At 40.4% G+C, this 16,126-nt stretch overlaps 1 protein-coding gene across 4 annotated transcripts in view; it reads left to right on the top strand.

Annotated features, from left to right (window-relative positions):
• Positions 1-16,126, top strand: part of SEPTIN9 (septin 9) — a 335,206-nt gene that overhangs the window by 177,382 nt on the left and 141,698 nt on the right. For all 4 annotated transcript variants that reach the window (XM_072645129.1, XM_072645132.1, XM_072645131.1 and 1 more), the window contains one exon: positions 7,878-8,534. In XM_072645129.1, coding sequence (XP_072501230.1) covers positions 7,878-8,534 — 657 coding nt within the window. The remainder of the gene's footprint in view (positions 1-7,877; positions 8,535-16,126) is intronic.

Here is a 16,126-nt window from a genome sequence, read left to right on the forward strand (position 1 = left end):
CTGCGCCACCCAGCTGCCCTTCCAACTTTCTCATTTTACAGATAAGGACACAGGCCTAGAGAGGGGAAGTGACTTTTCCAAAATATCCTATTAAAAGTACTTTGTTCTTGGTGGTCCTTTGTTCTCAAAGAGGACCAATGACATGGTGCCTGTAGTGTACCAGGCCTTGCCTCTTAGGAGTCCCCATTTCCTTTGAAACTCAGCTCTAGGGCCACTCTCTATAGGATGCCTTTCCTGATTTCCCCAGCTGCTAGTTCCTTTCTTTCCCATTACCCCCCACTCCACCCCAAAGTGGTTTGGATTACCTTGGATTTATTTTGCATAATTTTGTTTATATGTTAATGCACTAGAGAGACAACACTGGGGATGGAAAGACCGTACTCGAGGAGCTTACGTTCTATTGAGATGGACAACGTATATGTTAAAGTATAAACAAAATTATGTAAGATACATCCAAGGTAACTTTGGGGGTAGGAGGCAGCTAGGTGGCTCTGTGGATAGAGCATTGGCTGTATGACCCTGGGCAAGTCACTTAACCTCTGTTTGCCTCAGTCCATTGGAGAAGGAAATACCATATCACTCCAGTACCTTTGCCAAAAAAACCCTATGGATAGCATTGTTGTACTATGATCCATGGGGTCATGAAGAACTGGACACAACTGAACAATAATTTTTGGGGAGATGGTGGAGGAGACAGAAATAGAGGAATCATGTAAAAGATGGCCCTTGAAAGTTGAGTTTTGAAGGAAATAGGGAACTCTTAAGAGGCAGAATAAGGAGGCAGTAAATTTCAGGAATGGGTGACTGCCAATGCAAAGGCATAGAAATGACAGATGAACTGTCATAAGTGAGGAATAGCAGAAAAGTCTGTCTGTCTAGATCACAGAGTACAGAAAGGGGAGAAATGTATACCAAGGCTAGAAAGCTCAGCAATGGATTTTAACCCACGTTCCTTGCCTTCAATTTCCATTACTCTTTTCAATATATTATATTGTCCCTTGCCTAGTTTCTCTTTTGACTGATGGCATACTTCAGTTAACTGCCCAGGGTACACATTGTGGTGGGTGATCTAGCCAAAGAATTAGTTCATAACTGTCTTGAGGCAGGTTCCCTCCCTTCTCTGGGCCTCAGTTTTCTCTGTTAAATGGGAGGATTGGCTAGATGATCTTCAGAGTTCCTTCTAACTCTAAACTCCTGTGGTTCTGTTGCAACCTATATGATGGTGCTGATAGCTGTTATTTGTGTAAAGCTTGCCTGCCCCCATTCGCTGTGTTCTCTGGACTTCCCTTTCCATAAGCAACAACTTCACTTTAGACCTAGAATGACACTGTCCCTGGTCACTTACTCCATCACTAGTTGTACTTTCTCTTATGCCTTCAACACAGGGTTACTGCACACGTAATAGGCATACTTTTTGCTCGTTAGTGCCACTTCTAGACTTCCTGTCACTACCTCCCTGCCATGATCACTCAGTAATCTCCTTTTTAATGTAAATAATATTTTATTTTTTCCACTTACATGCAAAGACAATTTTCAACATTCAGTTTTTAAAGATTTTGAGTTCCAAATTTTTCTCTCCTCCCCTCCCCAAGATGGCAAACAATCTGATATGGGTTATACATGTGCAATTAGTCGTGTTGTGAAATAAGAAAAAGAACAAAAGAAAAAAATGAAAAAATAAAGTAAAAATTGCAAGCTTTGATTTGCTTACAGACTCTATTATAAATTCATTTTCTGGATATGGACAGCATTTTCTATTCTGAGTCTCTTGGAATTGCCTTGGATCACCGTATTGCTGAGAAGAGCTAAGTCATGGGTTGGGAATCTGTAGCCTGGAGGCCATATGTGGTCCACCAATCCAAACTGGATTCATTCAAAGGGCTGCACTTGAGGACCTAGCAGGACACAATGTAGCCTTGAAGAGGCAGATTCCCCGTCCCTGATTCATAGCTGATCATTGTAATAAGCAATCCCCTTTCTCAGGAATTTGGTATCTGGATCATATCTTTTTTTGTACTTGACCTGCTGTCTTTATATTTGGGAACTTCAAATATACATGTTAATAGTCACATGAACCTCATAGTTTCTCCTATTCTTCCACTTATTTGATCCCTACAGCAGAATGATTTTCCACCCTTCATCTTGCCAACATTTTAATGTTTTACTTCCTTTACCAAAAGACCAAATGTTCTACTTCCATTTTCAAGAACTCTGAAATTCCTTTATCTGAGCATCATCTCCTATCATTCTATCCCTCTGTCTCTCACTTTGCCTTACTCTTCTTAAACCTACTATTTGGCCACACTTTGGTCTCTAATCTCTCTATTGCTCAGTACTGTCCTAGGGCATCATCCTGCTCTGACTCACAGCTCCCAGAAAACCCTTTGATGAAGTCCTCAAGGGGTGTCTTCCATAGGCATAGTAGGGAAAGGTTCCTAAAGGCAAGGGATTTTGAGTCCTTCAGTAAGCATTTATCAATCTTTTATTGTCTGCTAAGCACTCTGCCAAGCTCCTGGAATGGATCTAAAAATATCATTGAAACAGTACATGGTCTTAAAAAGCTTACATTCTACCTGGGGGTGGGGGTGGGGTAAGAGGGAGAGGAGGGGAATGGGAGCATGACAAGTATATAGATGAGTCTATATAAAATACATCCAAGGTAAATGCAAAATAATTCGGGGAATGGGATGATGTACTAACAACTCAGTGGATTTAGGAAGGGCCTTGAAATGGAGATCTTAGTTATGCTGAATCTTGAAGGAAGCTAGATGTTAATTCCAAGAGCTACAAGTAGGAAATAGGGAGAAAATTCTAGACATGAAAGATAGCATGTGCAAAAGAGCATTCCATAGAGAGGGAATATTCTGGACAGGTCTGTTTGTTTGGAACATTTAGTCTGTGAAGGGAGGTAATGAAAAATAAGCTGAAATATTAGGCCAGAGACAGGCTCTGAAGGGCTTTAAAGGTTTAAAAGTAGAGTTTTCATTTTAGCCTCGAGACAACACAGTAATGATAAACCACTGAAACTTTTTTGAGTAAGAGGGGTAACGTAGGCCTGTGTTTCATGAATTAATTAATTTAAATAATTCAATTAATTTAATTAATTATTTAATTTGCCCATCAGATTGCAAAGATGACACAAAATTAATTCATTAATTAATTTAATTTAAATAAGACTTAGATTACCTAAGAGGAGGAGAAATGAGCCTCATGACTACATAGAATATTGACCCATACAGAAGCAGATGAACATAGTACCGTAGTGAACATTAATGGTACTATGTTCCTCTGCTTCTGTATGGATTAAATATTCTATTTAATCATGATGCTCCTACTACTTGGGTTACTCATTGTTTCAGTGAGGAAGGAACAAAAACTCCTGGAAATGCTTCCTGGCAAAAATAAGGGTTAGACCCATACCTTACTACAACACACTACATAGTGATACATGACCTAGATATAAAAGGTCACAACATAAACAAATTCTGGGTGCAAAGGAAGAGGTACTTTCTCCAATAATGAATAAGGGAAAGAGTTCATGACAAATGGGGGAGACAGGATCACAGAAGATAAAGGAGAAATACAATTCCTTTTTTTTTTGTGGGGGGAGTAGTTTTAGAGGACTAAAAGCTTCTACACAAACAAAATCAGTGCAATTAAAATTAGAAAGGAGACAGTTTGTTTTTAAAAAAACAACTTTGTGGCAAATTTTTCTGATAAAGTTTACCTATTCCCGATATATAAGAAACTTTTTAAATATCTAAGAATAAGCCCTTTTCTAATAGATAAGAGCTCAAAGTATTCCTTTCTTAAAGGAAAGAAATCTAAGGTACAGCTAACCATATGAAAAAAATTTTCAAATTGCTACTAATAAAAAAAAATGAAAAGGATAATAATAGCGAAAATTAAGAACTCTACCCTTTGCCCATCAGATTGCAAAGATGACAAAAAAGAAAATGGCGGTTGTTGGAGGGGCTTCAGGAAAACAGGCAGAGTAATGCACTGTTGTTGGAGCTGCGAATTGGTGTAACCATGCTGGAAAGTGATTTGGAAGAAAGGAAGGAATAAAGCCAAACAAAAAGAAGGAAGGGAAGAAGAGAGAGAAAAAGAGGGAGGGAGGGAGAAAGTGTTTACTGTTGAATGCTAATTGTGTGCAAAGCACTATGCTAAGCACTGAAGAGACAGATAGGAAAGCAAGACAGTCCCTGCTCTCAAGAAGCTTGTCTTCTAATGCTCCAAGTTATTAAAATGCAACATATTTTGTGAAATTACAAGTAGGTCTATGCCCCTAAAGAGGTCACACAAAGGGGGAAAGGTCACATGTTTGTAGCATCATTTTTTGTCTTTCATCATGCTCACTTTTGCCTGAAACTTTCCCATTATATTTATAATTTTCTTGAAGACATTTCTTGTCTTAATCATTCTATTGTTTTTTTCTAGTTCTTCATATTGCTTATTTAAGAAAACCTAATCTCTCCTTGCTGTTGTCTGGAATTCTGCATTCAGTTGTTTATACCTTTCCCTTTTTCCTTCCCCTTTTGCTTTCCTTTTTTCTTCAGCTATTTGTAAAGCCCCATCAGACAACCATTTTGCTTCCTTGCTCCTCTAGTTTTTTGTTGCTGCCTCTTGTACAATATTACAAACCTTTGTCCATACTTTTTGGTCACTCTATCTGCCAGATTGAATCCCTTAAATCTATTTGTCACCTCTACTGCAGATTCATAAGGGATATTATTTAGGTCTTACCTATATGATCTGGTTGTTACAGCATACCAAAAAGCAGTGACATCACCTTTCTGACAAAAGTCTGTCTAGTCAAAACTATGGTTTTACCAGTAGCAATAGGAAAGCTGAACACTTCAACATCAACACTTTTGAACTTTGGTTCTGGAGAAGACATTTGGGAGTCCTTTGGACAGGAACGAGATGAAATCAGTCAATACCTAAAGAAAGTAATTCAGGCTAGTCACTGGAAGGTCAAACACTGAAGCTGAAGCTTAAATTCTTTGGCCACATTAATGAGAAGACAGGACTCATTTGAAAAGACCATGATGTTGGAAAAGATTGAAGGCAAAAGGAAAAGGGGATGTCAGAGGATGAGATGGATAGGTAATATCATGGACTTCATGACTTCAAGAGATAGTGGAAGATAGAAGGAGCTGGTGTGCTAAGGTCTGTGGGGTCACTTGGGCATAACTGAACTTTTTATTGTAGCAAAAAACTGGGGGGAAAAAAGTGGGTACTCACTAGGGGAATGAAGAACAAATTGTGGTCTATCAATGTGATGGAATATCATTAGATAAAAGAAATGCCATTAGGAATTATGAAAGGGAGTCAGGGAAGCCTTGAAGATTGTATGAACTAATCCAGAGTGAATTGAGCAGAACCATGACAATTTATTACTACAAAATTTTAGAGAAAAACAAATTTGAAAGACTTATGAACTCAATTTAGTGTAACAGTCAGCCAAACACCAGAGGATTGATGATAAAGCAATTGGTCTGACAGAGAGGTGATGGATTCAAAATATTGAGCGATACTTAAATTTTTTGGACATGGCCAGTGTATTGGCCATGTTTAACTGTTTATATTGTTACAAAATTTTTTTCTTCATGTAAATTTAAAGGGAAGTACAGATTTGGAAGGGTAGGAGGATAGATGGTGGCAATGTGCAGAAGCGTGTCAATGAAACATTTTTAAACACACAGAAGGGAACAAAAGGAAGTTCAGAGGGAGACAAACAGGAAAACTTTGAAACTAATGTGTTGGGTGTATCACATAATTTTGAAAGAAATGCAAACTATATGTAATGTACTGCAATCTTCTTTTCCTCTTCTTAGTATCATGTTTGATTTTTGTCAAGTTTAATTAAAAAAATACAAAATTATATTAATTTTTTTAAAAAAGAATGTTAACATAGAAATCAGATTTCAAGTCCAATATTAGATTTGTGTACCTTGGGCAAATTTCTTCCCTTCTCCAGTTTCCTCATCTTCATCAAAATGAATTATCTTCATCAATCCCTTCATCAGAATAAAGGGATTAGCTAGACAATCTCTGTCCCTTCTATTTCTAACATTTTTTGACTGTGAAGACCTTTCAGAACTAATTGCTGCTTACCCAGGAGAAGAATTACAGCACCTTGGAGTGTGGAGGGACCTCAGAGGCCATCTGTTCTAATCTATGTATCTGAGTTGGAATCCTGTCATTATGCAGCCTCTTCCAAGTTAATAAACATTTATTGTTTACTATGTGCCAGGCACTGTGCTAGGCACTGGGGATAAAAAGAAAGCCAAAAATAGTCCCTACCTTCAAGGGGCTTCCACTCCAGTGGGGGAGGCAACATGCAAACAATTATGTACATACAAGATACAGAGTAAATTATAGGTAATCTTCAAGGGAAGGTGTTAGCATTGAGGGGAACCAGGAAAGGTTTCTTGCAGAAAGTGGGATTTTAGCAAAGTCTTGAAAGGAGTCGATGAAGCCAGGAGGCAGAGGTGAAGAGAGAGAGAGAATTCTAGGTATGTGGGACAGATACTGAAAATGCATCACTTTGGCAATTGAGTGGAAAGTGGACTTGAGTGAGAGGAGATTGGTATAGGAAGACCAATTGGAAGACCATTGCACAATTTCTTGGAGCAGCCCATTTATATTTCTGTTTTAGCTAAGTTAATGTTGGGGAGTAACAGGAAGTGGGAGGAGTACTCTTTATGTTAATTGAGAGTTTTAAGAATTGACCAAAAGGACTGAACAGAAGAGAATGTTCTCTATTGGCCTCCCACTCTGCCTTTTTATGATGCTGGATAGACCTTTGATCTTCCCCCATGCCTCCTTTTGTGAGGATTTCTACTTGGGGCACCATCCCCATCCCTGTCATCTGCAACTGATTGTCTACAACATCCTGAATTGACCTGCAATAAATCAGGGAAGTCTGTAATGAGGACTGACCTGGGGACAAAGGCATAGGCAATAGTAGTTCATTATTTTGTTTCGTACAGAGCTTCAGTAAGTTGGTAGGATGTGGAGAGGAGGGAATTCTCTAAAAACAGCATGGTTCTCTCCCTACCCCCAAATCAGTGTCCTGGAGTCCCAGCAAAAATGACAAAGCTGGCACTGAGGCTCTCTCCTTTGTGGGGGAAGTAGCATCTGAGTAGCTGCCACGTGGATGGTTTTTCTGGTCCTTTTAAATGGAAGCAGCTGGTTCTCTTTTTCTGAGAGCAGTTACAGAAACTCTGACAAGTGCATATGTTTGGAGGACTGAGCCTTCACAGACCTACCCCATCCCCCCCAACTCCCTTCTCAGAAGTGAGTAACCACTCAGAGGATTTCCCAAGGGAGATGACTGGATCACTGCATGGAATCACTGCATAAACCCACCAGAAAAAGCCTATAGAGACTTCAGGCTGTAGTCAGATGTTGAATAAGGCATTTTATATGTCAGCAATCACAGGAAGTGATCCAATTTAGGACCAAGACACTCACCATCTGTTACCCTAAGAAAGCCTCTCTGAACCTCAGTGTCTTTATCTACACAAATAGGCATAACAAAAGCTATAAAACTTGACAGTGTTATTGTGAGAAACCAGTGAACTAATGTATATAAAGCACTTTGCAAGTTGAAAGGGTTGTCATTGTCATCATATGACTTATGATTCTATGCTCAGTGTTGATGGTTTTTCTCTTGGGATGGGGGTCATGGTTGGGAGGTGATTGGAAAGAAACGGGTTGTCGTAGCCTGAAAATTTGAGGATTTCAGCCTAGTGCCTTTTGCTAATTTACCCCAGCAAGGGCCCTGCTGTTTCTTTGGCAGGAAGTGCCAGTTAAAGTGGGGATCAAGAGCCAGCAACATAACTACATTCTGATCTCTTCCTTTTCAGCCTTGAAGAGATCCTTTGAGGTGGAGGAAGTTGAGACACCCAACTCTACACCACCACGGCGGATCCAGACACCACTCCTCCGTACCACAGTTGCCAGCTCCACACAGAAATTCCAGGACCTTGGTGTGAAGAACTCTGAGACATCTGCCCGCCATGTGGACTCCCCAGTCCAGAAGTCCCCCAAGCCCTCCCTAAGGAGAATCGAGCTCTCTGGACCCAAAAGTGAGCCTGTGTCTCGGAGGACGGAGATCTCCATCGATATCTCCTCTAAGCAGGTAGAGAACTCTAGTGGCACAGGGCCATCTCGGTTCAGTCTCAAAAGAGCTGAGGTGCTGGGGCATAAGACCCCAGAGCCATCTCCCAGAAGAACCGAGATTACAGTAGTCAAACCCCAGGAATCCTCCCTGCGGAGGATGGATGCTCCAGTGTCAAAGATCCCTGAGCTTCCCCAGCGAAGACCCGATGCATTCTCTGTGCCTCTGGCTGAGGCAGTCCCAAAGCGGGTTGAGATTCAGGTCACCAAGGCAGCTGATGCCTCACCCCCACCCATTCGACCTGTGGAAAATTCAGAACATGCTCCACCTTCTCCACAGCAGAAAAGGTTGGAACTCAAGTCCCAGCCTGTGGTGGCTGATATTCCACCAAAGAGCTTGGAGGGTGAGTAGGAAAGAATCTGGGTCTTGGATTTGGGTATGGGTGGTGGGCCAGAACTGTTTTGTACGTGAAACTGTGGAGGAAGGGAACATAGCAGTGAATTTACGGCAGGCTACCAGTGGAGACAAATTAGAGCAGTGTGTCTTAACCCAAATTATAGTGAAGGTTGGTAAAACATATACCTTCTTTACCCAAGACTGTTATATTCTCCATAGCCCTCATATGCAATAGCTATTAGGTGACTCAGATCAGGGACAGGAGAGAAAATTTGTGTTAGTGAATGGGTCAGTAAGTGAAAAGAATGGGAAGGTCAGGACATAAGCAAAAGAGTAACTTTTTAAGAAGTAAGGAACTGTGATAATAAAAATGTGGACTGATGGAAATTTGCCATAAGTTGACATTAATTCAAAATACCAGCAGCGAGAAAACCCTGAATATTAAAGTTCAGGATCAGAGAAGAAAAGCCTGAGGAAGAGGATGTCTTTGAAGGGATTATGGTGAAAAAGATGAAGAGTAACTGCAGATTGAATAAAATCTTTACTTTGCCACAAAAGAGGCAAAGAAGAGGTTAGAGAAAGAAAAGACACATATTCCTATAAAAGATTGTTCAATACTAATAATTAGGGGAAAGAAGTGTTGTGTAATGTCAGCTGTGGAAGCCCAGAATGGTACAGGATATGGAATGCAAGATGTACCAGAACCTTTTTGAATTTTTCTCCCCAACAGTGGAACAGGCTGTCTCACAAAATAGTGAACTTCCTACCCCTGGGAATGTTTAAGTGAGGGATCTCTTGGGTTGTCATAGTAGGGAGACCAGATGAGCTCTGAAGTCCCTTCCAGCTAGATTTTATGATGTTTGCCTTGGAGAGCTGTGAGAGTGAGGTAACTGCCCTGCCAGAGCGCAGGAAGGAAGGACAAAATGAACCTTTAAAGTTCTTCCTATACTCTAGTATTCCCATGTGAGAATCCTGGGTAGCTGTTGATAAAATGGAGATAAGAGAGGCAATAGGAGAATAATATGATATCTTCCTTCTTGTCCAAAGTGGAAGTGAAGTGGGCAGTCCCAGGCAGTGTTTGTGTGTGTTGTACCTGGCCCTTGAATCCCAGGGGATGTGCTGACATATCTGTAGAAAGCAGTATATATCACTGTATGCCCCCAGGGACTCCCAGTTATTTCTCAACCTCTTGGGTGCTAGTCACTTCCCCTTTCATGTTCTCAAGCTTAGACTTTAGGTTCCTTACTGAATAAAGGACTTCCCTCTCATTTTTAGATTGCTGGTTTCTTTATATGAACAAAAATGCTGAATCAGGTTTTCCTTGTGAGCAAGTCATCTTTGCCCTGTGGAAACCCAGCCTGTATCTAGCCCCCTTCTAACCCTGTCTCTGTATGAGTGCCAGGCTGCTCTTAATAACCCTACTGCCAAAGAAGGTGAAGGTATATTGCTAACATCAAAAGAAAGGCTGAAGTCAGGATATTTCCAGGGTAGGTTGGAAGTAGCAGCTTTCATCTAGTGGTAATATCCTATTAGATCAGCCATTTAATTTTATGTGGCTGGATTTTTGTTACTCTGACTGGCAAGGTTTTAAAGCTCAGGTCTGTAAGAGACAGGACGTGGCCCTTGAGAGCATGTCAGACTTCATTTTTCTAATGACAAAAGACCTATATCACATAGGTGGCAACATCTCTTTCTCTTGGGAAAGACTGAGGTTTGGCTAAAAGTAACTCTACTGAGCTTTTGACTAGTCCCCTGTTGAGGGTAATGCTAGTGTGCTAACAACTATGTGTGCAGTGTTGGAACTGGCTTGGGGTCTAAAGGCCTTAAAGGAACTATGTTAACAATTTCTCCTTAGAACTTGGTTAACGGACAGATTATAAAGTGTTCACTGCCCTTGGGTGGTAGAAATAAATACATCATAATCCAATCCAATCCAAAAGCGTTTATTAGGCACTTAACGCTGTGTTAGGTGCCTAGAGATAGAAAGTTTAAGTGAAAAACCCACCCTGCCCATAAGAGCTGAATTCCATTGTTAACAAACATTCATAGGGTAGTTACTATGAGTACAATGCCTGCTGTGCTCTGCATTGTATGGTGATATACTGCACAACTACAAAATGTCAGAGTAGTATGGTCAAGTGAAAGACAGTTGAATTTGGAGTTCAAGTACCTCACTCTGCTGCCACTGTGACTCCAGGAAAATCATTTTATATTTCTGGATCCCAGTATGTACCATTGGTAAAATGAAGGGATTAGCTTACATTTTTAATCTTTCTTTGTGTCATTGATACTTTCAGCAGTCTAGTGAAGCCTTTGTGCCTCTTCTCAAATTTCTAAGATGCATAAAATGATCCACATAGGATCATAAAGGTAACTAGTTATATTGAAATAGTTATTAAAATATTAAAAAACCAAGCTCATGGATGCCAAGTTAATGCCTGAACTAAATGATCTTTGCTGTTCTTTCCAACTCTAAATCAATGATCCTTGGAAACAGAAGGGAACTTATAGATTATCTAGTCCAATCTTCTTGTTTTTCACATGAGGAAACTGAGGTGCAGAGTGGGGCTCTGTAACCCTAGGTTACATAGCTAGTCAGTAGCAGAGTCAAGTCCAGAATCCAAGCAGCCTGACTTTTGATCAAGTGTTTCTTGCTGCCCCTGGTGAAGGTAGAATTCAGATCCACAGATGCAAAGTATACTGTACTAACAGTCCATTATCTTAACCCAGGGCTGGGGAACCTGTGGCCTTGAGACCACATGTGGCTCTCTAGGTCAAGTGTGACCTTTTGACTGTGGCCGAAGGTTCCCCAGCCCTGTCTTAATCACCTGACTAACTCAAAAGGAGCTACGTATCAGGAACAGGAGAATAAAGTGTCTATCTGCATTGTAGTTAGGCAGCTAGCAATGATATGTTAAAAAGAAGCTCTGCACTTATAGTCACAAGATGGATTTTAGTCCTAGCTCTATCACTTAATAGCCATATAACTACGGGTGAGTTACTTCACCTATTTAAGCTTCAGGTTTCTCAAGTGTAAAATAGAGAACCCTATCTAACTCATGGAGGTATGGAAAGCCCTTTGTAGATTGTAAAGTATTATATGTGTGTATGGTGAAGAGAAAGGTTTGTTATACTACCCCAGCTGAGTAAATGTAGCCATAGGATGTAATAAGAAATGATGAGGTGTTAATGTGTTAACACCTGGTCACTCCTTTACTCTCTTGAACTGACTCTCCAATTGTTGAATGGAGGGTCTCCCTCTGGGTGAGTAGTTCTACTGTTTGACTCCATGATCAGTGGATTGGGAGACTGGGAGATAATCCCTTCCTTTCCACTGTAAGAGGTGGAGAGCTGAATTCTTTCCTGACTGCTGAATCTCTCCCTCAGCTGGATCAAACTGCCTGGACTTTGTGATTTATATATCATCTGACATCTTGACTCACTACTGTTCATCCCATGACTTGCTCCTTTCTGACTCGGTCGTAGAGAGAGAAGTGTTTATGGAGGTTGGGGGAATACTTTATTGTTACTCTTTTTACTATGACATCTTGGTAAATGCCTTTGCTGTGAACTAATTGTATCTACTAGCTGATTGTTAAAGGTAAGATTATCGGTGGAGGCTAATGAGTGATGGGGTTTGGACCCCATATTTACAGAACATCCCTAGAACCTAAGGTAATATTTGCTTTCTGGGGTCCCATTCCACTAGCAGAAGTGGAAATTGAAGGCCATGCCATGGCTAATGAGTAGTAGGACAGTAGAAAATCCCAACCTGTCTCACATGAGATAAAAAGCTAGGTTTTTCTTTGACTGATAACTTTGTCTTCAACAGACTGAAACAGACTATACTGGCTTTTAAAGATTGGGACTGGAAGGGTCATGCAGGTGTGGACAGTATGGCTAATCATTACTTATTCAGTAATGTCTTATTACTTATTCAGTAATGAGAGAGAGAATGTTCATACTTTTTAAGGGGATGTTGGGTGCTAATATATCGATGCCTCCTCATCTGTGATGACATCCAATGATAATATCTGCTAAGTTGAGGGTGCAAAGGACAAATTTCACCTCCTACTCCCACTTTATGTTAAAAAAAATTGTTCTTAATTTTAGAGTTCTAATACTGTCATATTTGTAATGATTAAGAAGAACTCTAAATATGTTACTGTTGGGTCATGCATAAGCCTGGATAGTGTCAGAGATGCCATGAAGGTTGAAGAAGGATGTGGCAATAGTTCTTAAGAGCTTTAGGATGGGGGGGGGGGAGGGAGAAATAAAATACCTTGACTGTGGAATACTTTCCTTTTACTGTACTAGCCAGAGATAGCTAAGCACTTAGCACAATACCTGGCACATAGTAGGTGTTTAATAATAAATATTTCTTGATTGACATTGAAGAGGCAGAATTCATAATCACTGGGCTGTAGAAAGCCAGGGAGGAAATAGAGTTTCCGACTTGCAAAGAAGTCATTAATCAATCATTAGGCTCTTATTAAGCATGTACTATGTGCCAGGTAGGGTACCAAGCTATGGGGATACAAAGAAAGGCAGAAGACAACCCTTGCTCTCAGCAAGTTCAGAGTCTATGGAAGAGACGGTACGCCAACAACTACATGCAAATTAACTATTTACAGGATAAACTGGAAATAATCCACGGAGGGAAGGCACTGAAATTACAGGGATTGGAAAAGGCTTCCTGTAGAAGATAGGATTTTAGCTGGTATTTGAAGAAAGGCCAGGGAAGCCCAGAGGTAGAGAAGAGGAAGGGGAGCATTCCAGGCTTGGAGAAAGCCAGTAAAAAGTCCTGCAGTCACAAGATGAAGAGTCTTGCTCAAGGAATACCATAGAGGCCAATGTCTCAGCACTGTAGAATAGAAAGGGAGGGGAGTGATACAAGGTGTAAGAAAACTGGAAAGTTGGGGCATGGAGTAGAGCTGGAATTCAAACAAATCCAATGCTGTCTTGACTACCACCCCGCCTAGCCTGCCGCATGATTACATTGGACCAAGATGTAAAGATTACAGCCATGGTAGTGTAGATTAGGCAGTCCTGCAAAGCTGGACGTTGAAACAGCAGCAGTGGTTGTTTAGAGGATTTTTTGCAAATAAATGCAGAAAATAGAATGACTCATCTAAATGCCTTCCCAGCCTTCTTTCTCATTTTGGAAAGTCTGTCCTGAACTGAGAAACTTGTCTTTAGGATGGACATTTCTTAGTATGGGCAGTACTGTTTAGCATTCTTCAGACTGATTTGGATGGTATGCTACATTAGTAAAATGTGGTGCAAGATTTTCAGCCAGAAATGGAAAGAAGAGCAAGTGGGTCTGAAAGGGCTGGTACAGTTAAAAAAAAAAATGGGGACCTGCCTGTACCATGGGAGTAGAATGGATTAAGAAAGAGAGGTTAGGTACAGGGGGTTTCCTTTCTTCAGCAAAGTGCCCTGGAGACTCTTTCCCCTCCCCCATGGAACTAGCTCCTAATACTTTTCTGTGGCCTGAGGCCAGGGTGAAACCAGATCCCTGCTGTACACTGGTCCTCTCTTTTTCTTTTATTCTACTAACTCCCTCCTTTCTTGCACTTACCTGCTGTTTTTTTTTCCCTTTCCTTTCAAAAAAGACCTACTCCTTTTCAGTTTATCTGTATTCCATTACTGTTCCGGAAGTCTGAAGTGGGATCACTTGTGGAGGATATTGTAGATATAATAATGGACATAGAGTCAGAAATCTTGTGTTCAAATCCCACTTACTAACGTTGGGCAACTTACTTTTTTTGCCCCCAATTTCCTCATCTGCTCAACTGAGGGGGTGGGACTGGATGGCTTTTGAGGTCTCTTCTAACTCGAAATCTATGGTTCTGTTATCCTCTCCCTCTTTCTTGTTCTTCCCAGCCCCTAGTGCTCCATGCATTGGTGGGCTGTGATGTACAATAAGGAAATGTTTTTGCAGAAAATTTGGGTTTCTGCTTCTCTGCCCTTTCACGATGGAAGCCTGTCTTCCAGGATCAGGCTTCTATGCAATCAAATTTGCCAAGGCTTCCTTATAAGGAAGTGCCTTTTTAGAAGCCTTTTGCTTTGTCATCTCTGGGTACACATTGGAAGCAATGAATATGAAGTACAGCTATGCTCTTCTCCCTTCCATGGACCTTCTAGGCTCTAGGGTTTTTTGTTTGTTTCTTTGTTTTTAATTTGAACCCTCCAATTATTTATCTTTTGTGATGTGTGTGTGTGTGTGTGTGTGCATGCGCTATATTTAATATATTTTTTATTTTCAGTTCTGAATTTTCTCACTCCCTCCAGCTCCTCCCTCACCCACTGAGAAGGCAAGAAATATGATACCTATTATACATATGAAGTCATGCAAAGCTTATTTTTACATTAGCCATGTTATGAAAAAGAAAAAAAGAGCAAGAAAAATAAAGTGAAAGAAAATATATTTCAATCTGCACTCAGCGTTCATCAATTCTCTCTCTGGAAGTGGATAGCATTTTTCATCATGAGTCCTTTGGGACTGTCATGGATCATTGTATAGTCGAGTCTTTCACAGTTGATGGCTGTTACAATATTGCTGTCATTGTATACAATGTTCTCCTAGTCCAACTCACTTCACTTTGCATCAGCTCATATAAGTCTTCCTGGGTTTTTCTGAAACCATCTGCTTCATCATTTCTTCTATCACAATAGCATTCCATCACATTCGTATATCATAGCTTATTCAGCCATTTTCCAATTAATGGACATCCCCCCAATTTCCAATTCTTTGCTACTACAAAAAAGAACTGCTATAAATATTTTCATACATATGGATCTTTTTTCTTTTTTTTTGATATCTTTGGAATACTTGGTTCCAGAATTTATGCAACTTATGTGACTGAGAGGATGCAGTGAAAGCACTGTCTTTAACAGGAGACCTGGGTCTGGACCCTGGGTCTGCCACTCTAACTCTGTGACTAATCACTTAATTCTCTGAATTATTTTCCTCATATGTAAAATATTTTCAGTAGTAGCATCACAGAGTTGTGACTAAAAGCCTTTGAAAACCTAAAAGTGCCCTAAGGGTATCAGTTATTATTGTCCTAATTTAGAAACATGGTCACCCTGATTTTTTCTATTTCACATTCCATGATTCTAGAATTTGTTCATCCAGCTGCTGATTGCTCTGTGAGATTGATCTGGATAATATGTACAAATACTGTATTGTTTTGGGCTCAAAGCTATGTCAAAGGTGGGACTAGTCATAGGCTAACAGATAAGTGTGAGAAGGTGATGAAGGCAGGAGAGAAGTAGTTAAATACATGTAAGGATTTCTCAGACTGCTCCCAAATTAAAAGCATTTAAAAATATTCCTTTATTTGGGAGGTATGGGATAAGGTGTCAAGAATCAGTGGGGTCCATCCTAGAAGTGATGTAGTGGTAGTCAGAGGTTTTAGGAGTACCTCTTGGTCCCACTTGGCCCATGTTTTGGGAGAATGCCTGGACTCAAAGGAAGCAGGACATAAAGAAAAGCACAGTGGTCTGGGCATCTGATACCTTGGGTTCCTTCTTGCTTTGCTTCTTTCAGAAACTTGTTATATGGTGCTTAGCAGGTTATTTTTTCTCTTTGGG

Source organism: Notamacropus eugenii, chromosome 2 (assembly GCF_028372415.1).
Source record: "Notamacropus eugenii isolate mMacEug1 chromosome 2, mMacEug1.pri_v2, whole genome shotgun sequence".
Taxonomy (NCBI): Eukaryota; Metazoa; Chordata; class Mammalia; order Diprotodontia; family Macropodidae; genus Notamacropus; species Notamacropus eugenii.